Source organism: Centroberyx gerrardi, chromosome 13 (assembly GCF_048128805.1).
Source record: "Centroberyx gerrardi isolate f3 chromosome 13, fCenGer3.hap1.cur.20231027, whole genome shotgun sequence".
NCBI classification, from domain to species: Eukaryota; Metazoa; Chordata; class Actinopteri; order Beryciformes; family Berycidae; genus Centroberyx; species Centroberyx gerrardi.
In genome coordinates this window covers 21,381,753-21,409,266 of record NC_136009.1, presented here as the reverse complement: position 1 = coordinate 21,409,266, position 27,514 = coordinate 21,381,753, and the positions used below count along the sequence as shown (strand labels likewise).

The following is a 27,514-nucleotide window of genomic DNA, read 5'->3' as shown; positions in this document are numbered from 1 at the left end:
CGAACTCGGAAGTTAGCACCTGAAGGCAGCACTTTACCCACATGAGAAGCTGTCCCCCCTTTTTTGACTTGGTACAATCGGAATGCTGGCAAAGGATATAGTCCACTTTTTTAGAGATGTTAACCAAAGGTGCACTGATATGCTTATATTTTACGAGATGTGAAATTATATTAAACTATGCGGATTAATGTGGCTTCCATGTAATGTATGTATAATGAGTACATGTGTTTATTGTTTATCTATCCAAGTTATGCGTCCCCCCAGGCATTCCGGTAATGGATTCGTCCGTCGTTAGGCCTTTGCAGTAGGGAGTTGTTTGGCGGACCTCGCAAGTTTTTCATTACTTTACATGTCAATTTTGTCTGTGTAAGAAAGGGCGATTTGTTCCATTTTATAATCACTTGCCTCAATAGTTGCTTGGTTTGTCGACGGGATATATAAACAAACTATTTTGGGCGTGGTACACAACTAGAAAGCTACAGAAGGAAGGCATCCTCCTCGGTGACTCGGACTGACCGCGGCTGAGCTTATGATGCCGACGTTGCGGGACAGCACCATGTCCCACCCCGGCGAGAATTCCCACCAAGTCCGGGTCAAAGCGTATTATAAAGGGTAAGAAATTACCGTATCTCTCTGCATTTTATGGAACTTCTTTATGAGCCTACTGGTAGTGGTTTTAGAGTTGGAAAGGTAGCTTACTTACCAACTGGCTAACGTTAGCTAGCTAACCGCTAACAGGCTTGCTAATGTTGGCTACCCAGCTTGATAAACTTGACAAGGCAGCTAGACAAGTGAAACTATCCAGACATGTTGGCAGTGAGCATGCAGAGTCCCTGTGTTATTTGGGTAACGTGTGGCAGCTAGACGCCGAAGTTGTCAAACGATGTAATTTCAGTCATATTTGTTGATCAAGACTTCTGCCACAGTTTCAGAGCTTTATAGCTGCCCAGCTACAGCCTAGCTAACAATTGCTAGCAACGGCTCTTGGTTCTAGTACCTGTTAATGCTAGTTTGTAGGTAGCAGATGATACCGAGTTAACTAGTTTACCTACCATACCACTTGTCTGACATAATCTCACTGACTGACTAACATGGCAGCCTTGTCAAGATAACGTTCATGTTAAGATTGATGTGCTAGTCATGAATGAGACGTTGAGATGCCACAGTTTTGGGTTTGTGTACGTTAGTGCTAAAAAGGAGTCAGTTATTCCCATCCAACATGACATGCAGATTGTTTTAGTTTCGTACTTGTATTGGTGACGGAAATCATTTGTCAGAGTTGTTTCCATGACACTCCCTGCCCCGCTGTCTCTGTATGCTGAAGCCAGTGATTGGAGCTCAGCCAAGACTTGAAAAACGTGTAGTACAAGTCACCTCGGCCAGACCTGTTGTATTTCCCACTGACTGTGTGACACACCTCAGAAACACTGTAATGTTCCTGGATCATAAGGTGTCATCTCACAGAACAAAGTATTCATGAGTTTGCTGTTAAGGAATGTAAACTATGTTGAGAAGAGGGGATGCAATTAAATGATCTCAATTGGTTGGGCACTGGGACACATTAAGCCAGGCTGTTATCAACATTGTTATTTATTGTTTCCCCTACTATTTGTAGAGTTCAGAGTCTAATGTCATTGACACAGCTGACACTCAGTGTATTTTTGGTTTTATCTTCAGAATCAGCATAACATAACATTTACCATTTAGTTTAGTGGGTGCTTTCAGTCAAAGTGCGCTATGTTATCATGAGTGCATACATTTTTAGCATGGTTGGTCCCAATGGAAAGTGAACCTCTTATCTATGGTGGTGTGGTGTTAGTGCCACTTTCTGCCCATTGGGGTAGGCCAGAGTCCCAGTACCTCTTATGTTTTCAAAATGTCTCTTTTTGGATGCCTATTAGCCTACCTATATCACCCCACATGGACTAATTGTTTTGTAGTTTCCTAATTTGTTTGTTTTTGGTGAGTAATATGGCTGAATGATGAATCCTCATTGTCGTCGCATCATTCCAGCAGGGTCAGTATTCAAGGTGTGTTTGTGGGCCGGGGGTAAAAAGTTGATCTTACAATATTAGAACATTTCCAGTTACATAATGCTCAGTTGAAAACAGTGGTTCTCAACCACGTGGCATCGAAGCCCAAGAGTCTGCAGGTTTTCCTTCCACCCAAACACTACAGCAGCTGATTTTGCTGATTAGTTCCTTCCTCTCTGATTGAAATTGTCTTAATCAGTGAAATCAGCTGATGTAGGCAAGTGATTGGTTAAAATGAAAACCTGCAGACTTGATGCCACATGGTTGAGAACCACAGATTTAAAACATATCCAGATCACAGAATGTAATCTGTGTATCTCAAAGACTCCATTCTGTGGTACTGTCTCAACATGGTTAGTTTTCACAATGTTTTCCACTTGGGTTCATTCATTCCCATTCACAAGTCTATTGTCAGTCAGTGCCAGCATCAGCACCTCGAGTCTGGTGTCAGCCTGTGGCAGTCTCAGCCTCTCACCAGCTTGTCTTTATTTTGCGCTCATAAAGACTGGTAGTCAATAGAGAAGGGTGGCGACGGACTGGCCACATGACTAAAAACAAACATTGATGGTGCTGAAGCCTATGATACTGTACGATGGACTGAGTATTGTGTGTGTGTTTAAGTGTAATACAGTATTTGAAGAAAAAATAGAGACTGTACATTGTATTCTACTCCCAAGGTGCATAGCTTAAGTTTCTTAACATCCAAACTGTAACGTTTCAAACACATCATCAGACAATACTCATTGGGAGTAGATTAGTGCAGTTCCCTTTTTCTCTGAATGCTTTGAATTCTGTCCAATACATGTGAAGGTTTGGGATGTATATGCGTTTTTATTCCTTACAGTATAACCTCATAAGTACATATAAGATGTCCAGATAGGCAGAATGGCAGAAATATTTAGCATTGTGAAAATAAGTAGCCTAATACTGTGCAAATGTCGCATTTGAGTTTTGTTTTAGTTGTCTTTTGTTGTATGTTTTTTTTCTGGTGTGCCATTCCACTGAAAATTAGACTATGCAGGACTTTTTAAAATTGTGCATGCATGTTTTTTGTGTTTGTGAATATGAGTTGCCCAGGTTTTTAACCAAATATTTCCCCAGTTTGAAGAATCTCTATTCTTGTGGGCTTGGTATAGCAAGGTTCTAACACATTCTTATTTCTGTGTTCACCAGATTGCTTTAGTCTTTACTTGACAATAAATTGTCACGCGTTTTTTGTATGTATATTTCTGAAGTAAAAGTTCACACGCAGCCCAAATAACAGCCTAGAACAACATAAGATGTTGTGTATAGCTGGTCTTCTAGACAAAAAACATTTCTCTATATCGCTGCAACTTGGTCACTTTGGCCGTGGTTACACCGGTCTTTTCAATGTGATTCGAACACAAGTCTGACCACATTGATGCAGTGGTATGGTAGGGCCCGCAGCAGGCATGTGTTATTGACAAGCAGCGCAGACGGGAGCTTCATGCTGCTATTGTTTTCTATAGTGCCCTTACGGTTGCCGTGGAGAGAAGAGTGTGAATCCAGCGCTGGTGGGAACGTATCGCCACTGGTGTCTTCTCCGGCTTCAGGATTTTCGTACGCAAAAGCAAACCTTTGAACATGTATGTTGCCTGCTACATGATCGCCACCTGCGGGACTGGGAACCATTGTGGCAGGAAGGTTCGGACTGGCCGTGGGGTGTGGCTTTACTGACGTAACCACTAATTTATCCAGATTGTGCCTAAATTGCTGTCCACACCTTCCCAGCATCCAATCACAATGCGAGTCCGACCTGTGGCTTGGCTCATCGGATTCAAAATCCAATTTGAGAGCAGTTAGACCGGTCAGTTCATGTGTCCCAGCGTCAACAGATGATTACAGTCGCATTGAAAAGACGATGTATAACCACAGCCTTTGTCAGGCCTGAAAAATATTGTTTTTTGCGGAGTTGCAGATACCAAAATGAGTTGCACTAGGCTTCTTATGTACCACATCAGCGTCAGGATTCCTGTGTAAGGTATGTTGTTTGGCAGGAAACTGGGATTACAGCGGCTCGACTGAGTAGTTCAGTCATTTTCCTCTTTTGTAAGGAGTTGCCCATCTTTTTCAAAGAGCCTGCCATCTGCATCAGCGCTCCAAGGCTGGGCTTTGTTTAAAATATGGGAAGCGTTCCTTGTCTTGCTGTCTACTTTTGCTCTGAAAGCCCCCTGAGCACTGAACCACAAAGCCATACAATTCCCACACACACACACACACACACGCACACACACACACACATGCACAATCTCAATTCATGAGTTGATGTGATTGTCAGCGGCTTCTAACATGCACACACTGTCTGTATTAGGCCTATATTGAGTGATGTACTGCAGCACCCATGACACATTGTGTGTACTACAGTGCAAACGCATGCGTACACCTGTCTGTGCGTAGTTACGAGTGACCTTGTCCTCTGCTCAGCGGGGATGCATTTGGCTGGTGCTAACGGTGCTGCGAGGAGTGAGGCTCCCTCCTGGTCGGCGCCGCAGGTGGGCCGTGTTGCCTAGAGACAGGAGCATCCTGTTGTCTAGGCCAGTGGAGCTGGGTTTCATTCATTCACCCTGACCTTACTGGGTGCAGGTGTTTCAGGGCCAGGTGGATGTTGTGGTACATTTGAAATGTGCGTGTGCATGTCTGCATGTGCTTGAGATCGATGTCTGTATGTGTTGCTGTGAACATCTGTGTGTGTCTGTGTAAGCATGTGAGTCTGGATCTCTGAGAGCGTGCGCGTGGGTCGTGGGGGTCGGGTGGGGGGGCATACCCATGCGTGGCAGCGGTGACAGAGAGATGGATGGTCCGAGGTGTGCATGGTAGCCCAGGGAGGCACCCTGACCCTTCTCCCTGCTTGAGCGCTCACCGGTGACGAATGGCCTCTTGCTGGGCAGATGGGGCCGCGGAATCCTACGCACGGCAGTTGAGACGGCAGGGGCCCGGGCTAACCCCCACCCCACCTCCTCCCACGCCTCTTTAATTTAGCTGTACTGTAGGACAGTGGAGCACGGAGGAATGCCAGGTCTGTGTGGAATGCCACTTCCTCCCTCTTACTCACCAGTGATGAGCTCCTAGTCGCTCACTGCACAATCCTGCTGCCTTAGTCACTCTGAGAAATCCCACTTTCCTTTGTCCTGTACAGGCCTTCCTTTTTGTTCTTTTTTTTTTTTGTTATTATAGCTACATATCTTACCACTCTTCAGTTTAAGTTATTTTTCAGTTGAGTGAGCTTCTGTTGGCCAAAGTTGTGTAATTAGTAGATAAAAAATGTACAACACAATATTGACTAATGCAATTCCCAAATCACAGGAAGCTGCGCTGAAGTCGTTGAACAGATTGCCTCCTAAACAAGGTGGTACTGTGCAGAAATCCTGGTCTATAAATCAAACTGCAAGTTGTAGAAAATCTTTGACTATATTCAAACAGAGAAAATATATTTGAATATAACGCTGTAATGGAAAGAAATCTGTGTTCACATGTATTGCAATGCATAGTGCAGTCACATTAAAAACAATACAGTATGATTGTTTGTATTTTGAAGCCCTGCTATTGATATATTTTTGTCACTATGTAGTCTACGCCAGTTTCCCACAAGTGCTGTAGCCATTAGCCGAGCCTGTATCTGTGTCAGAGAGAGTGTTGTTGGAGGCACCTGAGATGTGGCTAAACATTAACTACAGTGTAGTAGCGGTGTAGTAGCCGCACGGTGTTTAGTGAACAGCCACAGCTCGGGTCCAGTTACACATGACACAAGTCAAGCAGCCTGCTGGCATTAATACTCTGTCTGTATTCTCTCCAGTCTCAGTGAGGGAATTGTTTGTCTGTGTGTGTCTGTCTGTGCCTGTCTCTGGTGTGTGTGTGTGTGTGTGTGTGTGTGTGTGTGTGTGTGCACGCGCTGTCCCTATCTCCACACACTATCAGGGCCGGTTGGTACTTTTAGGAGGAAGTAAAGCTGCCATGCCAGCATGTGAGGAGAGATCAGACTGTGGGAGTAGAGTCGCCAAAGTGGTGGCAAACAATCTTTTCCTCCCCTCCCTCACAGGCAATGATTAACACCAGCAGGATGCAGGAAAGGGGTGAGAAAATGCCCAGAATGCTTCAGTCTTTCGTGGAATTTGGACTGCAGTCTAGAGAGATTAATACCTGCTATGCCGAAGCTGCACTATCATAAGCCTCAATATAAAAGAATATATAGATGCTCAACATTGGCAAATATAGGTATCTTTTTATTGTCTATATAAATCACTGTCTAGTATTGTTTACCTGTGTGTGTGTGTGTGTGTGTGTGTGTGTGTGTGTGTGTGTGTGTGTGTGTGTGTGTGTGTGTGTGTGTGTGTGTGTGTGTGTGTTGGCTCCTGGCAAGCACTGGCTCTATGCTGACCTTACACTCTCTACACTTGGCCTGGCCTTGTACAGGAGATGTCCTTGAAAGTGTGTGTGTGCGAGTTTCTGTGTGTATGTGTGTGTTGTTTACTCCACACGCTGGGTTTTTATCGTCCTGCTATAAAGCTCTCAAGTCGATGAGACTGGGTCCATCTCTGACGACGGGCGGCAGTAAAGAGAGTGAGAGGGCTTTGTCCTTGGGGGTCGCTCTCTGGCTACCGGAATGGCTTTTCCTCCTCACTCTCTCTCCCCTTTCAGTGTTTCCCTTAGACCTGGACCGTATTTGTGGTGGCGGCGTTGGGGGGCATGCTGCTGAGCCGAATATAAAAGTTCAAATTTTATAAAAAACTTAGTTAAATGCTTGGCGGATTACATAAATGCAGAATTTACCAGAAGAAAGTCTCAAGTTTTGTTTTCCAAGGTGTGTTTTTCCAATAACCGAGGCAGAAACAAATTACCAGAAATATGAGCGGACATTGGCCTCCACATTCTCTCCACAAGCTACACAGGGGCGTTAGCTGCCACAATGGCTAACGTTTAGCACAATAAATTATTTGTTGTTATAACAAAATATTGAGCATGTAGGTGAGTGAACGCTGGCCTAATGGAATTAGATTTAACTGTGTGGAAAAATAGTCGGATGTCATAAAGTCTCCGGCTGCACTTTGAAAACAGAGTGAGAGAACTGCCGGGCCAGGAGTGCTGCGCAGTGTTACTGAATATTTTTAATATGTTTACACATTAACAACAACTACATTTGGTGGTGACCAGTGTGAATTTTCAGGCGGTGCGCCACAGAATACCTTTTCATTCTTTCATTCCCCATCTCCATCTCCTTCCCTCATTTACCCCTCTGTTCTACCTCGTCCATTCCTTCTGTCCCGTTCGTCCTTCACTCACACCACCTCCCTCCCTCCTTCCCTCCTTCCACCGAGACGCCCAAGCTCAGACCCCTGTCGCCTGTAGGCCTGTAAAAACTCGCGTGCCGTCTCCTCTCCTCTCCATCCCTCCCCTCCAGTCGTAAACGCCGCAGTAGCCGGCCAAGAAGGCTCGGAGCAGAGGACATCAATCCTGCCGCTGCCCCAGTTCCCCACTGAGGAGAGATGATGAGGGACAGATGATCAAGTCCACAGGGATAGATATTTTCTGTCACCCACCACTAAGCTCCTCATCTAGCTCCCCTCCTCACTAGCCTGCTCGAGTGTGTGTGTGTGTGTGTGTGTGTGTGTCTTGGTGGTGAGTGATGAATGAGGGTTGTTGTGTATGGCTGAACTGGTGCTTGTTGATTAAGGGCAGAAAGCATGGCTCTTTTTTCCCCCCCTGCTCTCCAGGAACTGATGGAGTGCAGTGGAGGATAGTGAGAGCCACACCAGCAATACAATACAACCACTACTACTTTGCCTGTGATTCATTCTGTTTTAGTTTCTCTCTCTCACGCTCTTTCTCGCTCTTGTTTCCGATCTGTCTTTCTCACACCTACAATCGTGCTATACAGATGAATGCACACACAATGTGACAGACTGAGAGACGGTGAGTCACACAGTAGCATCTGCTCTCACCTCTCTCTCTCTCGCCATTGAAAGTCAGGCTTTCTCCTGAGTTTTTTATTTTGGTTGCATCAGAGAGGGAGAGGAGGGACAGACAGATGGGGGGAGTGGAGGGAGAGAGGGGCAGGAATGAGTAGCCAGAGTGATTTAATTTGATGACTCTGGTTTACAGTATCTAATTAATATTTTGGAGGTGTTGTTAGCTGTTAGAGGTTTTTGTAGGTTTTTATATTGGCTCAATTTCAATATGTCAAATTCACTACTGGTTATTAAAAAAACATTTTTTTCCAATTATCAACAATGCTCAGTCGATGTACTCAATAAAAATGACCATAAACTATAAAACTATTAGAATTTTCGTTCAAAGAATAAAATATTTGAAAGGTTTTCAGTACCTTTTGATACCTTTTTGTTGCTTTAATTGATAATAAAAATTGGTATGGTACTGATAGGTGTGTTTTTTTATTTTTTTTAAATTATTTTTGGCTCCCCATTGAATTAACATATCGGACTCCTTTGTCTCCTCTGCAGGGACATCATGATCACCCATTTCGAGCCGTCCATCTCATTCGAGGGTCTGTACGGGGAGGTGAGGGACATGTGCTCCATGGACAACGACCAGCTCTTCACCATGAAGTGGATCGATGAGGAAGGTTCGTGTCCTTCGCCCCTCTCTCCATCCTTCAGTGTATCTGTCCTTCCCGTGCTTCAGGAGGAATGTTTTTGTGTACTGGCCACAGTGGCTGCTGGGTTTTCAAAATTAACCAGCATCTTTCACCTACCCAACAAAAACTCAGTAGAGTACATAAATAATGAAAATAATCATTACCAGCCACTGACTAAATTTGCCAGCATTCAGTTGTTGGCTGGTGTTAATTTCCCACCTGTATATGAACACATACACACATAAACACACGCTGCCTTGTCACTTGACTCTAAGGCTGTTTCTTCTCCCGTCAGTCAGGAAAAGTGCCCCCCCCCCCATTCCTTGTTGTCAGCCAGTTAGTCAGGCAGCAGTAATAGTGTCATAGCAAAGATGGAGCCGTCAGGTCGCTGTGCTCAGGAGAAGGTCAGGCTGCCCAAACTCATTAGTCTCAGATCAGCTGCCACTGGTAGCCGTCCACATACCTCACCGGTGTCATTAGCCTGTCTTAGAAAGAAACGCTGCTTGATGGTCATAATGAACTACTCTATTCACTGGTAGCTGTCTCTGCTACCGCCCCAACCGCCAAAACCTAAAGGAACACACTGGGGCTGAAAGATATTGATAAAAAATCGAATTGCGATTATTTGACAGAATATTGCGATTGTGATTTAAACTGTGATTCATATCTCTCACACAAGTTTTTCTTGTCATAATTTTTTTTTAGAACTACAAAGTGATTTTGTAAAAAAAAAACATAGATGTCACTGTGCAGGATTTACTGAGTTTGAGTATGATGAAAGGTTTTCACCAATATTGTACTTGATTCATGGACCAAAGATTACCTGGAGTTCAACACCTTGTTTAGAAATCCATTTTGGACGCCCCTCTGTCTTAAGCAATTAATTGCAGCATCTGCGCTTTGGAAATTGCAGAAGTTCATATTATCCATTTCATTTTTTTAATTGAGTAATTGTTCAGCTCCATCTCCTACTGCCCCAACCACTAAAACAAAAAGGAACACACACATGCATATACTTGGTTCTCTCGCTCTCACTCTCGCTCTCTCTCCCTCTCTCTCTCACACAATTTGGTCGCTACATGTTACTGTAAACTTTGCCCTTTTCCTCTGACGTGATGGTTCTCGCAGTCCACCCATTACTTCCTTATCAACCTCCGCTGTTTGTATCGTCATATCAGTTGTTAAATATATGATGTGTCTCATAGTTTCTGTTATTAAACTATTTATGTCAGTGGTTTTCCATTATGATTAGCTATGTACACTACCAAGAATAGAGTTGATGGCCTCACTGTTCTCTTTGTCTCGCTCCCTCCGTGCGCAAGACGCCTACACTTGACTCGTCTGTTACTGATACAGAAATAATTATATAAGCATCTGAGTTGTATTTTAATTAGATGAATCACTGTATAGTTAAAAGGAAAAAATATTGAAAAGGCAATATTGACTACTACAGTCTCCAAAGCGCGCTCTCTCCTTCTTTCTCTCTCTCTGTCACTCACTCACACACACAGACACTTTTTTCACTGTTTACTAAAAGTACATGGATCACAATTCATATCACAATTGCAATATTCAGACAAGTTTTGTACCTTTTGTACCGTGCTGTACCTTCTGCTTGGAGGACTGGAAACATCTACAACTCTCAGTTGTTTCTCTGTTGTTGTCGCTGGTCTCCTCACTAACCTCTGGCCTGTCTCCTCTGCTGTCAGGTGACCCCTGCACCGTGTCGTCCCAGCTGGAGCTGGAGGAGGCCCTGCGTCTCTACGAACTCAACAAAGACTCGGAGCTCATCATCCACGGTGAGCCTGGCTGCGTCTCACACAGGCAGCGTTCGCAACATAGCAAATACCATTTCAGGGTTCGACAGTAAGGGTTGACGTTGACTTGGGTCCGTTGCTTGGTCAGTAAGTGGTCCAGAAGCCTGCTATCTTTGCCTCTCTGCTCTGCCACTGGCCCACTCAAAGTTAATTTAGTGTGGATGCGATCGCTTTAAATTATAGCACATCCAAATAGCTTGTTGGCATGGAGTTGGGATCTAATTGTAGTTTTTGAGACTTGTCGACCCCAAGTTGCAACCAATGTCTGCAATTCTCCAGCTGTGATCCTTGGAGAACGTTTTGCCTCTCAAACCATCCTCTTCACTGTGTGTGGGGGCGAAATTCACTAACATCCTCTTCAAGGCAGGTTCACCACAGCTCCAGTTGCTTCTTAATTATTTCCCTTTTTTTATTTTCAGCCATGCAGCTATTTATTTAGATTACCATTACCTGATTTATGAAGGTCAACAACCTTTTGTCTCATTTAATCTGTGTGTTCTCCAGCTGTCCACATGTTGATGGATGACTAAGACAGTTTGTCCTGTGTGTCACTTCATATTTATACTGTAGTGAAACAGGAAGTCATGAATGGCCACTTAAGAGTTCCCAATGATTCAGATGAATTAAAAAAAAAAGTTAAATATAAATGAGAGTTCTGTTAGATTGTGTTCATCAGAATTTCTTGGTGTGCCAATAATTGTGACACACATGCTTTTGAGAAAAATATTTATTCCTTGATTGAGATATTTTTTTTTCCAATTTCACCTCAATCTCACAGACAAAATATGAGATAAATCTAACCTCTAGATTTATCTCATATTTTGTCTGTGAGATCAAGCTGATTAACAACAATGACATTTGTCCATAGCCTTTATTACTCATCTTTACTAACAGTAAAGATGAGTAATGAGCCAATAATCTCAATATCTCAACACCCCTAGAGTTACTTCCTGTTTGTTTTTTCACTTCCCTAGATACATCTGGCATTATGTCAGGCCAACAAAAATGCACAATAGATATTCTGATTTGGTTCACCAACAATCTAAAAATCTGTGGGTTTGGTGAGGATGTACTGTACATGCGTGTATGCTGCTAGCCTGTAATTTGTCTGTGTGTATCCACATTTCTCTGGATTCTGTCTGACGTGGGAAGCGGAGATGAGTGCCAGTCTGCTAACTTCTGTCCACAGGCGAGCAGATGCACAACAAAGAAGCATCAAAACATATGGTTAATGCTGCACTGACCTGTGAAAGAACATTACTTCCGCTGTCGACGTCTCGCTTTGGGCCCTTGAGCTAGTTTGTGCCCCCGTGTCAGCTTAGCCTACTTATCTTTGACAAAGAGTTGTCTAACTTCACGAATCCAGAGGTCTGGGCTGACTAAGACGTGGGTTGGGGTGGGGGGGGGGTGGGGGAGTGGGGGTTGTATGTATATATTTATATATATGAAACATTTGATTGACAGGCCATGCATGCGTGTGTTGAAGTGTGTAACCCGAGGTAGCGGAGATGGGGGCTGTGTGGTTAATGTAGTTTAATCAAACCAGAGGTGAGAGGTCAAGAGTACAGTGGATGCCAGCGCGACGGCGGAGGATGAATAAGGGAGCGGGGGGGTGCAACTGTGCCGTGGGGGGTCGCCAGGTCTGCTCGTTAACGAGCTCATCGGCTGTAGCCCACGTCTCACCTCTGACTCACACTGCCCTCAGTCTCTCTCTCTCTCTCTCTCTCTCTCTCTCTCACTCTCTCTCACAGTCTATTTCTGCTTCTCCCTGCATCTTTAAGATTCTGTCTTTCCTACTCTCTCCTCTCTGTCACACACACACATACACACACTTGCACCATCATGAAAACAACATGAGCGAATTTCATCATGAATTGCTCGAGGCGACAGGTATGCTACAGGTATTTATAATTGCCCCCGTGATGAGAGGAAGTGAATTGTATCCAACAGCATACAAACGACCTCAGACGAACGCCGTCAGACTTGCTTGCCTTAGTTGAAATGGAGACTTGATACATGTAACGCTGTCTCTCTCTTCTTCTCAGTGTTCCCATGTGTACCAGAGAAACCAGGCATGCCCTGTCCAGGAGAGGACAGTGAGTTTCCCCTTTCTTTATTCCTAACTGTAAATTTACAGATTTTTATCGTCCGTGTCCCACAGAAACCTCATATTACATTACATATTACATTTGAGGCGTCTAGCTGATGCTCTTATCCAGAGGGAGTTACAATGTGTAGCATGTTATGGGTTCAGTGTCTTGCTCAAGGACGCTTCAACAAAACACGCGGCTGTTGATGGACACATTGGCTGGTGCTTCTATTTGGATTTGAGAAAAAAATTGAGCAGATTTTTTACCCAATGATGCCTATATATTTTTGACATTTTACACGGCATTGTCAATGGTTTAGCTTGGTACTAGGATCATGAAATGTTTTCCTGATGTGGGAGACAATGCCAGTTGTTTTCCACAATTGGAAAAGTGAGGTTTCTACAGGACACCAGTGTTATAAAATGTCATCCTATACATACACACACACAGGCAAAACATCACTCAGTCGTCCTGTCCTCCCTCCACAGAGTCAATATACCGGCGTGGAGCCAGGCGCTGGAGGAAGCTCTACTATGCCAGCGGCCACGCCTTTCAGGCCAAGCGCTTCAACAGGGTGAGACTTACACATGCAATCTCGTTTCACAGCGTTTTACACCGTAGGACCCGCTGCCCACCTGCTTCCTAACTGGGATTTCATTTCTCTTAGATGTTAACAAACAACGGTTAAACAGACTAACCCAGTGAAACTACGTATATTATCTGTAAAATCACGAAAGCTAATAAATATGTATTTAAAAGACAGTGAGAAGTCCACTCCCCTTAGTAATTTGTCTTTGTATTGATTGAGCAAGAAGGGTGATGGCGACACAGAAAGAAGGCTCTGGTGGGATTTGATTCTAGGCCAGCAGGGGTACATGCTACAGAGTCTGTCTTATCTCTGGGAACACAATGTATGCTTGTTTGTGATGCTGTTTTCTCCGTCCGCCATCTTGAGCAGCGGGCCCACTGTGCCATCTGTACAGACCGTATCTGGGGCCTGGGAAGGCAAGGCTACAAATGCATCAATTGCAAACTGCTGGTCCACAAGAAGTGCCATAAACTGGTCACAGTGGAGTGCGGCAGACAGATGATACAGGTGAGCGCTACGACACGCAGTGTGTAATTTAGCTCCAAGGAGTGTCAAGATTGCAATGTGAACTACTATACTGGTTCTCATATACACTGTAGGTCTTTATAGGCATGCTGTTTTTCATTATTGGTGTACCCGTTGTTTTCCAGGAACCTATCATGCCCGGCCCGGGATCTACTTCATTAGACCACCCTGAACAGCCAGGTAACACACACACACACACACACACTTCTGACACTACTTACAAAGGACTCGTTTTTGACCACTGGTACTGAGTAAGCGAGCTGACCTCAGGAACTCGTGTAGCATTGGCCGTCCAGACCACAAGTTGATCAGCTGCGTTTGGGGTTTACTTACAACACCAGACTTAAGTCCAGTCAGGTGGTTGAGAGGCTGACTGGAATGAGAGGGCTTAGGATCCTTGTTGCTATTGTTAGCGAGGCAGTAGAAACTCTCTGTTCTATAGATACACACAGGCCACCTGGGAACTTGCGGGGTGCAGCTAACTCACTAGAGATATAGTCTCTCTTTATGCCTGTTTTTAAACTATTATTATTCCAATTTTGCAGTCTGTTGACAGCAGAGAGTCATATATGCAAATATGTAAAATTAACATACCTAAAATCATGACTTGCTGATAAAAACACAAAATAAATGTTTAGACTTGTTTGACTGATGATGTAAAAATACATAGCTTGCATGAGAATCCATGAGCTGGGGAAGCATGTTTTTTTTCTCCTTCTCTCGGCGTTTATCTATAAAGTAGAACGGCGCTATATTTTTGTTATTTTACATATTCAACTTCAAATTCAACTCCATATTCCTTTATTTTGATATGGTATATGAGGACTGATATAAAAGGGGTTTTGTTACCGAGCAGCAACGAAATTACTTTGGCAGCGCCAAGCTGTGAACAAAGCATGTGACTGTCTCTCACCCATCTTCCCCACCTCTCTTCTTCTCTCATTTTTCTTTTTTTTTTCCTGCCTCCCCCTCTCCTTCTGTCTGTCTGTCACTCTGTCTGTCACTTCCTCCTCTCCCTCTCTCAGGCCCTCAGACTAAAGACTCCAGAGAAAGCTTGACTTACGACGGAGAAGAGAAAGAGGTGAGAGAATTCTTTTCAAACGCTGTTGATTTGTGACTCAGTCTGTCAGCCTGTCATGTCATCTGGATGGATATGTGTGTGTGCATGCATATATATGTTAACTGTGTGTGTGAGAGGGGGAGAGAGGGAAAGAACGAGGTCACCTGCAATAGCGAGCATGTCTTTGTCTGCTTGTTTTGCCATTGTGTGCACTTGGGTGATCCTTCATGCACCCGCCGCTGTGCATGTGTGATATAGCGAGCATGCAGACGTAGGCACCCTTGCAGCGGTGTGAGTATTGATTTCCTTTGGTGGAGCTAATAAAGTAACCTTTTATCACAGCTCTTAACACCAGTGGCTGATTAACGGCCAGGGCCGCAGTTTGGGAGTGGGTGGGGGGGTGGGGTGGATGGAGCGAGAGCGTTGAAGATGGATAAAGAATGGATTGAGCTGGACACAGAGATAGACAGAGATAAAAGAGAGTAGTCCAAAGGATCTTATCTGCGAGTCCATGTACGACTCTGGGGATGGGGGTTGTCAGGTGAAGAGGGGGTTAGATGGATAGATGGTGGAAATGGTTTAGTACAGAACAGGCTACAGGAGAGGAGAGGCGGGGAAGATGGGCGAGAGGATGGTGAATGTGATGGAGTCAGAAGAGAAGTGGGTCTGGAATACAGTGCTCACATAATCAAATAGAGGCTGCATGATGCTTTTTCATGAAGATAACATACACATTACTATGATTCACTGAAAGTGGTGCTGGGAGCAGTCAAGACCAAATCACCCAGAGGAAATCAGCCTCTTGCACAAACCAAGTCACCTCTGCACCAATATGTGTTGATGATTTGTTCTACTGACAGTTGAAAAAAAGATTTGTCTTGAGAAAGGCGGATAGACCGAAATGTCAGCACATTAAATTGGCGCAGATTTTGTTTTGTATGTGCGCGACTTTTGTTCTTTATCTTTTGCATGATACACTTTCCGGCTTTCCTCTCATTCTGTCCCTCTCTCCCTCCATAACGCTCGCCCAGGCGCGGAGCAGTAGAGACACGGGGAAATCGGCATCCAGCCTGGGCCTGGCGGACTTTGACCTGCTGAGGGTGATCGGCCGGGGCAGCTACGCCAAGGTGCTGCTGGTGCGGCTGAAGAAAACGGAGCGCATCTACGCCATGAAGGTCGTCAAGAAGGAGCTGGTCAACGACGACGAGGTAAAACCTGTTGATACGTGACCTGCCATTAGTATCAAAGTAAAAAATGTTGGTACTGTGACAATTTGTCTGTGCGGTGAATGGACAGCACAACACCTGTCTATTTAGATATGCCGCATTTGATTACGCTAAAGGTTAGCTCATAGTGAAGTCATCAGTCTTCTGTCACTGGCATGTATAATTAATGCAATTAGTACAATCTATTTGAGCTGTTATTCATAGCAGAATGAACATTTGTCTCTTGCGATTGAACATCCATCTTGTGTATCTTGTCTGGGGCGCTTTCGGTTACACTGACAGACCTCTTCAAATCCATCAGTCTTTCTAAGAAGGTGTAGATAACCATCATGTCATCAAAAATTGATCTCAGCGTACACATGTAGCAGCACAGCCAGCGGCAACTGGAGTAGTTAGCCTTGATTAGACGCACTTAGCGTGATTGACAAATTGACAAGTGCCTCTCGATCGATGCCGAAGTGTTCTGCTGTCCCTGCCCTGTCGGTGTGAGCAGCATCCGTGTCCAGACATATTATCATCTAGCCATCGATAGAGGCCTGCTTCTACTCTCCATCTACTGGCTCAGCTGTTTTCTCCTTCCACCGCTAACCTTACATGTGAGCGAGCCTCTGGCTGCGGAAGATGGTCGATCAAGCAATGTGCTTATTCTGCTTTTATAAGTTCAAGGGTATTATGCCAGAATGATCCATGATTGACGTTTGTGTGTGTGTGTGTGTGTGTGTGTGTGTTTGTGCGCGTGTGTGTATTTGTGTGTTTCGGTTCCAGGACATCGACTGGGTCCAAACAGAAAAGCACGTTTTTGAACAGGCCTCCAATCATCCCTTCTTGGTCGGCCTCCATTCCTGCTTCCAGACAGAAAGCAGGTGAGCGCGTTCTCCTGTCCTCCCTGTACGCTTCATGTGGTTCCCTCAGAGGTCTGGAAATGTCTGGAAAATGAATATGATTTACAGGTCTTTCAGAGATCTGGCAATTTGGCAAAATGTCTGGAAAAGTATGTGGAGGGAGGGGAAACTGCCAATACACCTGACACCCTATCATCAGTGCAGTATGGTGCTTCCATTGAAACTGTGATGCTACACAATGGTGATTTAATGGAATAAGGACATTTATTTCCTAATTTGGGGTTAAAACATACATGTTTTTAGATATGATGGGTTAAGAAAGTTCCAAAAAGCTTATTTATTCTAAGTTTAACATGTTATTGTACCCAAAATGTAGATGGAACCAAGCAAATTCCTGATTGTGTCTTTTAAGATTTAAGATAAATAACTTGGGTAAAACATTTGTTCCTTTTCACAGACTCTTCTTTGTTATTGAATATGTGAACGGTGGCGATCTTATGTTCCACATGCAGAGACAAAGGAAACTTCCAGAAGAACACGCCAGGTAGAGTCAGGCTCTCCTTTCTACTCGCGTCTCATTTGTCTTGCGTCTCAATAACGATCAAGATTGATGTTATTCAGCTCAATGTGCCAGCACTTTGCCAGAGGCGATTTTGAATAGACTTATTGTTCCCTCTCCTTATCAGATTCTACTCAGCAGAGATCAGTCTGGCGCTCAACTACCTCCACGAGCGGGGAATCATCTACAGAGATCTGAAACTGGACAATGTGCTGCTGGAGTCCGAGGGACACATCAAACTTACAGACTACGGCATGTGCAAGGTGTGTGTTGCATTAAAGATTTAGGCACTATCACAATGCACTGTGGATAAAAACACCCACCATATGTGAGTGTGTGTTCAGCTCTCTGCTGATCTTGAGAGCTGATGGTCTTTTTGTATTGCAGGAGGGTTTGAGACCAGGCGATACAACCAGCACTTTCTGTGGTACCCCCAATTACATAGCCCCCGAAATACTGAGAGGAGAGGATTATGGTGAGGATTGCAACACACAAGCACTTTCTCAAATATCTGTCCATTGTTTTGTTATGATATGTAATGCATTATAGGAATAATATCTGAGATACTGCTCAGTCGTGATTATGGATGCTGCAGTGGTGCATCTGTACCGTCTGAAAAGTTTTCAAAGTAGTATACATACAAAAGAATTTTTAAAAAAAAGAGGAAATGAGGAAGATTAGATGAAACTTTATGGTCTCTGTGGAGACATTAGGTCGTTGCAGCAGTAAAATAATAGGATTCATCAGAGAAAATGACAAACAGAATATCAGTATACAAATGGAATATAAAATATGCAATAAAAAACAGGAAAATATAATAAAAACAGTAAACGAAAAACAATAAATCAATAGAATGTATAAACAATTGTGGGGTCCTACAAATGTATGCTCATGTCAATTTACACATTATGTAGAGTGTATTGGTTGGAAAAATGGGTATGAGTGTGGATTACTAACATATAGACTAAAGTTACAATTGTTACTTTAAGTTACATGTAGTCACAACTGCTTGAAATAGTGCAAACATTATGTAAAATATCACTAATGAACCACAAGAGTTATCATAGCAACCAGTTTGACTATTAATATCTTGTTCAGGTTGCTCTAATTCAGATTACTGGGCTAAAACTGACCTTTAGATATAATTAAGATATAATTAATATGTGATACGTGAGGTTTTTGTACACACATTCATTCTGGGTTAGTATAATTCAATTTCTTTCCCCTGCTTTTTCTTGTGTTCTTGCTCACATCCCTGCTGTATCCATCTTGCCTATTGTGTAGAATATGATGTGTAAGAAGAGTTTCCCCCTTCCTTATTTATTGATTTTCTACTTTTTTCCCCCCTTTTGTTTGGGTTGAAAGATTGGGGTGTGAAGATGAGGGATTTAAAAGAAAAGTGGTGATAACACTGTCAGCAACAAAAAAGCTGACAAAAAAACAGAATATGATGTGTAATCTTCGGTGTGTGTGTGTCTCAGGCTTCAGTGTGGACTGGTGGGCGCTGGGGGTGCTGATGTTTGAGATGATGGCGGGCCGGTCGCCCTTCGACATCGTGGGCAGCTCCGACAACCCAGACCAGAACACAGAAGACTACCTCTTCCAAGGTAACGCACCACCAAGGGGTTAGATCTGGGAGAAAATACAGCGTCGTAGAACATATAACACCTTTCGTAATGACACATTCCTAATGACCGGTTCTCATGGTACCATACATACGCCATCTGTCATCGGGGGAAATGTGTGAATAAAATGCGTATTTTTGTCTGCACATTTCATTGTAAATATGCTTTCAACATGTCCCAGCGTGGCATCTGTGTAAATCTGTTTTCCTTTAACTGCCATGTAAGTGTTGGATGGATGGGAACTAAAATATCGCCACTTGACAGATGCGGTCATGTTTCAGACACTTTTATAAAAAGCCACTGGCACTTCAGTGAAAGGTTACTGTATGTATTTTCAATATGGGTATGCCCAGAAGGGATTGAACTCATAACTGCGGCCGTGTCGGAGCCATTCTCTGTCATTTGAGCCCCTGGGGACCATCTATCTATCTGACCCTCTCCTCCTCTTCTGCACCCCCCTCCCCCTCCTTTTCCCCCTCCTTCCACCTCCTGCAGTAATATTGGAAAAACAGATCCGAATCCCCCGCTCGTTGTCAGTCAAAGCCGCCAGCGTCCTCAAGGGATTCCTCAACAAGGTAAGGAGGGTTCAGACGGGGCTGGATCAATCTTAAACAGTGTTGGCTCCTGCTGGCCCATGAGACTGACATCATTATGGCCTCGGTTGCCGTCTACATGCGTCTCTCACTATCTTGCGTTCTTCTTTTCCCTCCCTCTGTCTCCATATGCCTCTCACACTCCTCTATCTCCCACCACTTTTCTTTCCAAATTCTCTTTTTTCTCACCTTCTCCACCTCTCCTGCCCTTCCTCTATCTCTCCGTCTGTCTCTTCCACCACCATCTTCCACCTTGCATTTCCTTCTGTCTCTCACCCTCTCGCTCTCTCTCTCGCCCTCCCTCCCTCCCTCCCTCCTTTGCTCCCTCCTTTCCTCCCTCTGGTTGTCTCTCTCCCACAGGAGCCCAAGGAGCGTCTGGGCTGCCACCCTCAGACGGGCTTCGCAGACATCATGGGCCATCCGTTCTTCCGAAACGTCGACTGGGACCTTGTGAGTCATTCACTTTTATCCTCTCCCTTTCTCTCCCTCTTTGTCTATTTCTCGTTTTTTTTGCTTTCTCTCTCCGCCCCTTTTTCTTATCTTTTATTTTGAGTTACCTTGCCCGAGACTTCAATCATGTTTTTTTAATCATAATTTCAAATGAAGAAAATGAGCAGCAGTGCTTATTAGCTGCCAAATGGGTAAAAATCAATCCATATATTGATTTTGGAGAGAAGGAAAAATAGAGAGCAGCTACTAGACAGCAAAAGGTCAAATCTAAGTGCATCAGGTTGCCCTCTCTCTCCTGCCCTGCAGGCATAGACGCTCTGTCAAAACTGAGGGTTATTAGCAGTGAGATGAGACTAATGTCCCTGTGGCAGGCAGGCAGACAGAGACAGGATAGGAAAAAAAACAAACAAGACAGGCAGAAGGCAAAGACCAACAGATCGTCAGACTGACAGACGGACCGAGACAGGAAGGCGGAGACAGACAGACAGACAGGAAATCAGCTAGACAGATCACAGACAAACAGACGAGACAAAGATAGACAAGCAGAGCCACAAAGACAGGCGAGCGTTTAGAGCTGAGGCTTCGGCTTCCAGAAGTGCATTACCCATTCATTTTTCCCACAGGGGATTTGATTATCAGCTGTAACGTTTACTCGCTTACTGCGAGCGATCAGATTGTAAAACGGCTATTTATATTCCTGCAGAAACCATCAGTCAATCTGATTTCAACTTTGTTGTTAAGGAATCGTGTTGTTCCTTGTGAAATACTATACTACCTACAAGCTTTAGCGAGTTCCTGTGAATCTGAGAGATCGCTGTTACCATGGAAACGTTACCTGCTCTAGAGTTGCGTGCGGTTTGTAGCCAGACCAGAGCAAAACATTAGTCGAGTAACTCTTGGAGAATTTCAGGCTTATTGTAAAATCTATGGAAACAGAATCTACTGAAAATTGCAAATGTTTAAATAGTTAATTTCATAGATTTTTCTCTTGCTGTTTAATGCTGCTGTTTAATATTTTTCTCTTTCTATTTTTAATGACTTTGGTGTTTGGGTCTAATATACCTTTGTACTGTTTATGGTTTTGAAACTATGTGAGTTTTGTAATTGTGAATGTGGAGCAGGGCGTTGCTGGAAAAGAGCATTTGTGCTCAGCCAACCTTCCCTGGGTAAATAAAGGTTTAATAAAATAAATAAATTCTGTATCAGTGATACTCCACCATGGTTTTGCTGTCAGACATGATGTATGTTTTTTAGGAAGAGGAGTGTGTGCAGGGGTGAAAATTATTACAAATCAGTAATCAGCATTCCCCCATTCCCCCTTTAAAAAAAAATGTTTTGTACACTTTTTTTATGCAGGTTTTATTTAATCGGTTGTCATAAGCTCATGATTCAACTGGTAGCTGGTTGATTCGGCTCAAAGCTTAAAACTGCTTTATATCAGGATTTTCTGAAATGTCTATGGAGAAAATGAATGGGACACTTACTTCTGGAACTCGGGACACTGATAAAGCGGGACAGCCAGCCACGTTTCAGCTCTTTAGTCGGACAGATGAGCAAACCAAATGTACAGACAGACATGCACAGATGGACGACAGCACAAACTTGCTGATAGACAGATACACAGGCAGACGGAGAGACAGACAGGAAGAGGGAGGGCAGCTCACCAGGGATCACCATGACCTCTTTTTCCCTGTTTGGTCTGGGCTGCAGGGACCCAGCAGTCGGTCAGACTGTCTGGAGGGATCGGCTTACACTTCCTCTCCCACACACACATTAGCCTACAAGCCTGACCCGCAATGCACCTGTCTGCCTGCAGGGGGAGCAGCTGCTGGCTCACAGACAAAGTGCTCCTGTAATGGAAAACTGAGATGGAAGTTGAGGCACAGAAAGTTCAGTCTACAGCATGTTGAATACTATAAAAGGGTAGACTAGATGGAAACATTTTACATTTTTTAGCCTCTTTACAATATTAGCCTTTACCTTTTTTCTATTTTTCAAAAAGGAGGTTGGGTTGTTCACTCACCTTAATTATTTTTTTTTTTATATACAGTGGAAAAGTAGAGGGGGAGACAAAGGAGAGAAAGCTCTGGTGGGACGGTCCATGAGAGATGAACTAAGTGCCATCTCTCCTTCGTGCCTCTAGTTTGTTTTCCATACATATTTTATTTGTTTATATATATACGAAGCTACATGTGGGGATATACAAGGCCTTTTTAGCTCCAAGCCATCATCTAATACAAATGACAAATTCAAACAGTACTCATATGTGCTGTTAATGACAATTTAAAAAAAAAAGTGTTGTGGAGCGTCCTGGTGGCTCAGTGGTCTAAGGCGCATACCGCAACGTCCTGGGATCGAATCTGGCCCAGGACCTTTGTCACATGTCATCCTCCTCTCGCTCCCTGTCTTTCCCTTCTCTCTCTACTCTGTGCTGTCTGATAACGGCAAAATGCCAAAAAAATAATCTTGTGTTATGTTCATTGCTGATGCCTGTGCTGCTGTTCCAGATGGAGCAGAAGCAGGTCGTCCCTCCATTCAAGCCCAACATCTCAGGAGAGTTCGGACTGGACAACTTCGACGCCCAGTTCACCAACGAGCCCATCCAGCTCACGCCTGACGACGAGTGAGTGTTCAATTCATTAGCTGTCTTTAGCCGTCTTTCAGTGATTTATATAAAGTGTAGAATTTTCAATGAATTTTCTAACCAATATCCTTTCCCTCATTTCAGCGATGTGGTCAAGAAGATCGACCAGTCTGAGTTTGAAGGGTTTGAGTACATCAACCCGCTCCTGATGTCAGCAGAGGAGTGTGTGTGAGGGACACAGGCTTGCGCACACACACACACACCCCACACACACTCATAAACGCGTTAAGTGGCGTCTCAGTGTCTTCAGCTGCATGGTTACGAGACAAACCCGACAACATCAACCTTCTGTTCGAGGGCCGCACATGCTCAGTAGAACGCTTATTTGCCAAAACCAGTCTCACACTCTGCCATTTATAACCACTTGCCCTTAAGCCTACCTTCTTTCTTAATTATTTTTGTATCATGTAAATCTGCACTGATATCAATTTCCTCATCGGGGCCTGTTTATCGATAGCCGACGAGGCTACAAAGTTCTTCCAAGGTTGCTGGACACGGAGGGGCGGGGGGGGGGGCAGGGGGAACGGGACGGCCGCTGGGAGACGAACTACGCATCCTCTCTCCTTCGAGCCGCCGGGGTGTTTTCAACGCATATTTTATTTGTATATATATGAAACTACTATCGAGGATAAATGTTAGACAAGGCCTTTTTAGCTCCAAGCCAGATCACAGTTGGACTTGCCTGACAACTTCATCATCACGAAGTCCACACGGATTAGCTTTGTCGCAGCACCACGACTCTAGAAGAAAGAAGAAACACAACACTAGCCTTTTTAAAAAAAAAAAAAAAAAGAAAAGAAAGAAAAAGAAAAACTTAATCTATATATTTTTCTCATGTTTTATTTAACGACATAGCGGTCACTATATATGTTGTTCTGAGTGTTAAATGTCCAGCCGGGTTAACAGAACAAAAAACGGTTCGGTCTCTGTTTGTTGAGATGAACGAAGAAACACACAACACGTTAGTGTCCCTTCTCCCAGAATGAAGGAACCTTTACAGTAGCAACCAACAAACCAACCAACCAACCAACCAACACTAATAATGAGTTGACAAACTCACAAACTGTGAATGAAAGGGTTTACTATGTGGGGAATGGGCTGGAAGAGTAGGACATAATAATACCGAAGGCTGGAGCACTTGCTAAATTTAGCAGTGCAGACCATCCATAACAATCTACATTCACACAGGACCAAAAAAACATTTTTCAGACAAATGTCTTGCTGGTACGTTTTAGAAGGTACAGTATATATAAATAGGAAGATGTGCTGTCCTAAGTCATAGAAATTATATATTCAGATTTTTCTTTGTTCATTTTTTTATAATACTATGCCTTTCTGAAACTTACAGTCTGTTTCCAATGTTTTTTTTTTTGTTTTTTTTGTACTTTCTCCATTCCATGTATGTCTTTCATTGTGAATCTAAATACGAAGTGATTGTTGAAAAGAGAGCGCAGTTGGATGTCCAAAGCCCAGGCACAACACAGTTTTGGTCCCTTTGGCTTGAAAACCGAACTCTGTGTCTGCTGTACAAAGAATGGGACTCTGCATTTTACCATTTCTGACCCACAGTTCATTTCCTGAATGAGATTTTTGTAAAGTCAAACTGCTTTAAAGTATATAAAAGCTCCGAAGAGCCATTTTCTCGCCCCTGACTCTAAACGACAGTAAATGATTATGCATGAACTTCCAGACTCTTCTCCAGTCAAAGCTTCATTCTGCTTGGAAAATGTTTATGGGCCCACATGGTGATAGAGAGGAACAAGCCCGTCTGTTACACACATTGTTTTTGCTGTATTGTTACTTTTTATGAATCAGATTTACTGTTGATTTTGTTTTTTTATCACTACATTGATTCCTAATTGTTATTGGGTGAACCCTCTGGAAACACTATCGGTTGATGAACAAGACTGGTGATGATCTTTATTATCAGTGTGTAAAGAGAAAACACAGACAGTAAAATAAACATTTTATTTCCCTTCTTGTGGTAATAAGTGTTTGCGTCAATGTGAGTCTTTGTTATCCATATTTAACTGTTACAATGAAATATTATTTTTGTGATATCTCTGCATTAACTCAATTTCACTTATTTCACGATGTAGATTTTCTTCAGAATACAAAAACTTCTGCTCTTTACCTTAAAATGGTTCTTTTATCCATTCAGTAAAGAACGGAGACTCTGTCATTATGTAAATTGCAGTTTGATCTTACATTTGAACTGAGTGAATTAGAAGTGAATTGAAACCAAGCCTGATATTGTGGAACAGAACAGTACCTGGTAGAGTTCCTGTTTTGAGACTGTTTGTTTGCCAAAGCAGAGGTAACACAGTCTTATGTTTGTCATGTGAATTTATGTCTTCACAGTCCGCCTTACTCATACACATTCGTTTTTTGACCATACAATAAAACTCTTGTGTAATGTAGAGTGATACCAGCAAATTTGGGACATGCAACACTGGAATTATGTGAGTGAGTATAAACTATATAAAATTGGAAATTGGTGGCAAAAAATAGCAGTGGTGGAAAGAGTACTAGAATGTCCTACTCAAATAGAAGTACTGTTACTTTGCTGATATTTTACTTAAGTAGAAGTAAAAGTACTGGCGTAAAAATCTACTTAAAAGTAAAAAGTAACTAATTTAGTAGCTAATTTAAAATGAGTAAAAGTTACTGAGTTACTTTATAGAAAAGAGAACGTTGTTACATTGCTTAATCAATTTCTTCAGGGACAGAATAAAATGGCCAACAAGATAAGAGATTCTTTTAATTGGAAAAACTGGAAATTACAAAAAATAAAGTGCACAAACAAAGTAAAGCCAGATTACTCTTCTCTTCTTCGCTGACTCATCGTTCACTGTGAATGGCTCCACAATTGGCCAATTTACATTGATCCAGTTTCTGTTGCTTATGGAGAGCCACAAAATCTGTCCTCTGTAATGGATGGGATTTAAAATGTAGCAAAGTACAAAGCTTCAGTGAAAATGTACTTGTGTAAAAGTAAAATTACAGTACACAAAAAAAGCAACTCAATTACAGTAACATGAGTAAATGTAATTACTTCCACCCTTGAAAACTAGTGCATTGGCCAGATCATGCAAATACACAATACTCCCACTGTAATGGTTTTATTGCCGAGGCCCAAGCTATTCTCCCAGACCCACATGGGCGTCTGGAGAGAAGGGAATTAGGTGCTGCGTCGTTAAGCTGCAGCTTTTCCACTCCAGCTGCTTGTGTCTCCGCTGGTCACGTGACCCGGGCCTGGCTTTTAGAAGGCACTCGACATCCCCCGGGGTGAAAAGGTCATTGACACCAGAGCGCTCCCCTCTGCCCTCACACACTGCCGCGCATTGAGAGGTGAAAGAAAGGGTCATGGAAATGATGATGTGTCAAAAATAATAAAACGGATTGATTTGTGTGCTGCAATAACTCATACAATGGTGGATGGAAAACCATTGTGTGAGGCTTATTTCACGTCCTGCTACCCGTAATCCATTGTATATTGTCTCAATTGAACCAGATTTTGTGGAAAATTACTCCCCTTGTGTGACTACGCGAGACAAATTCAGCATCGCCGTGCAAAGGACGAGGATAAATGTCTTTGCACAATTCTGTATTCCCAAGACGCTGTGTTTGACATTGTTCCTGTGCCCTCTCCGGTGGAGAGAGGGGGCTCGCCTCCCCAGGCTCTGTGGCTCCACATCGCCCTGTGGAAGACACGGGGAAGACTAACCTTGTATAATTAATGATTTAAAACGGAGGAGGATCTGAAAAACATCCTGTTTTAATTGCTCTTATCTTGTTGGGCGTTTTATTCTGTCCCTGAAGGGATTAATTAAGAAATAGAAGAATCACACTCGGTGCTAAATGCAATCCCTTAGTAAAACACACACTGCAATTCAAGGTGCGTGCTGTACTACTTGGCACTGTCTGCGCATTATTGCACCGCATTCACTGCTGCTCTTGACTCTAGTACCGAGGTAATCAGCTGGTTTGAGTGATTTCCAACATCAACAGTGATGGACACTCGTCACACCCCCTACTAGGTGTAAATTGGCAGTAGCAGTGCGTGCTACTTAGGCGACTGTAATGACATAGCGGCGGCAGCATCTTGAGTAATAGTGTAATCTGTTTCATTAGCTGACACTTAGTCAGAGATCATTCTTCACATGACCTCCACTTCAGCAACACACGCCTATATTTGTGTATTTACATGCAACGTACAAGTGAAGCGATAAAAGAACCCCGCAGTAATAAAATACACTGATTAAAACAGGAGAGAGACAAGTGACAAATTTCTTTTAAGATGTTCATGAAAAACACATCACCTCAAAACAAACTAAAAACCTCTATGTCTATACACACGATTGGATTATAAAGGGTCAAATGATGGCTGCCAGTTCAATTGAGAATGAATATACAATATATACAACACACTTCTACTATAGCTGCAAGATCAGACCTGTGGCAGCTTGATGACGAACTCAAGAAAGCAGCAAATTCACTCCTGAACAGTGTGGGACCCGGACCCCAAGTGGAAAGCGTATGACCTCAGACCTGCACCAAAGGAAGCATCATTACCCCAAATCACAGATCTATCCACTGACCAGCTCAGGACATATTTCAACATCCCTCATTGATTGCAGAGAGGATGTATGAAAATGATGGTGAGGTGTCTGCCCCCGGGGTCCACTTAGCGCTAAGTCCAATAACAGTTGAGACAGAGCCTCGGCTAATAGAGAGGTCTATCAATGCGCCAGTCAGTTACATACTGTCTGTGAATCCCGACTCCCCCGCCGCCGTCCACACCGCCTCGTCCTGCAGCTTTGTGTTTTCCCCCCTTAATGAACAATCAGC

General features: G+C 43.4%; 1 protein-coding gene across 1 annotated transcript; it reads left to right on the top strand.

Moving 5' to 3' along the window:
• The first annotated feature begins 299 nt into the window (after positions 1-299).
• prkci (protein kinase C, iota) lies at positions 300-24,680 on the top strand. Its single transcript, XM_071909147.2, has 18 exons — positions 300-612; positions 8,510-8,631; positions 10,353-10,442; positions 12,506-12,556; positions 13,039-13,124; positions 13,509-13,646; positions 13,790-13,844; positions 14,690-14,745; positions 15,756-15,932; positions 16,716-16,813; positions 17,250-17,336; positions 17,479-17,614; positions 17,739-17,826; positions 18,833-18,958; positions 19,472-19,551; positions 19,930-20,019; positions 22,527-22,642; positions 22,748-24,680. Exons 1-18 carry the CDS (start codon positions 530-532, stop codon positions 22,833-22,835), a joined length of 1,767 nt encoding a protein of 588 aa, XP_071765248.1. The 5' UTR covers positions 300-529; the 3' UTR covers positions 22,836-24,680.
• Positions 24,681-27,514: the final 2,834 nt, after the last annotated feature.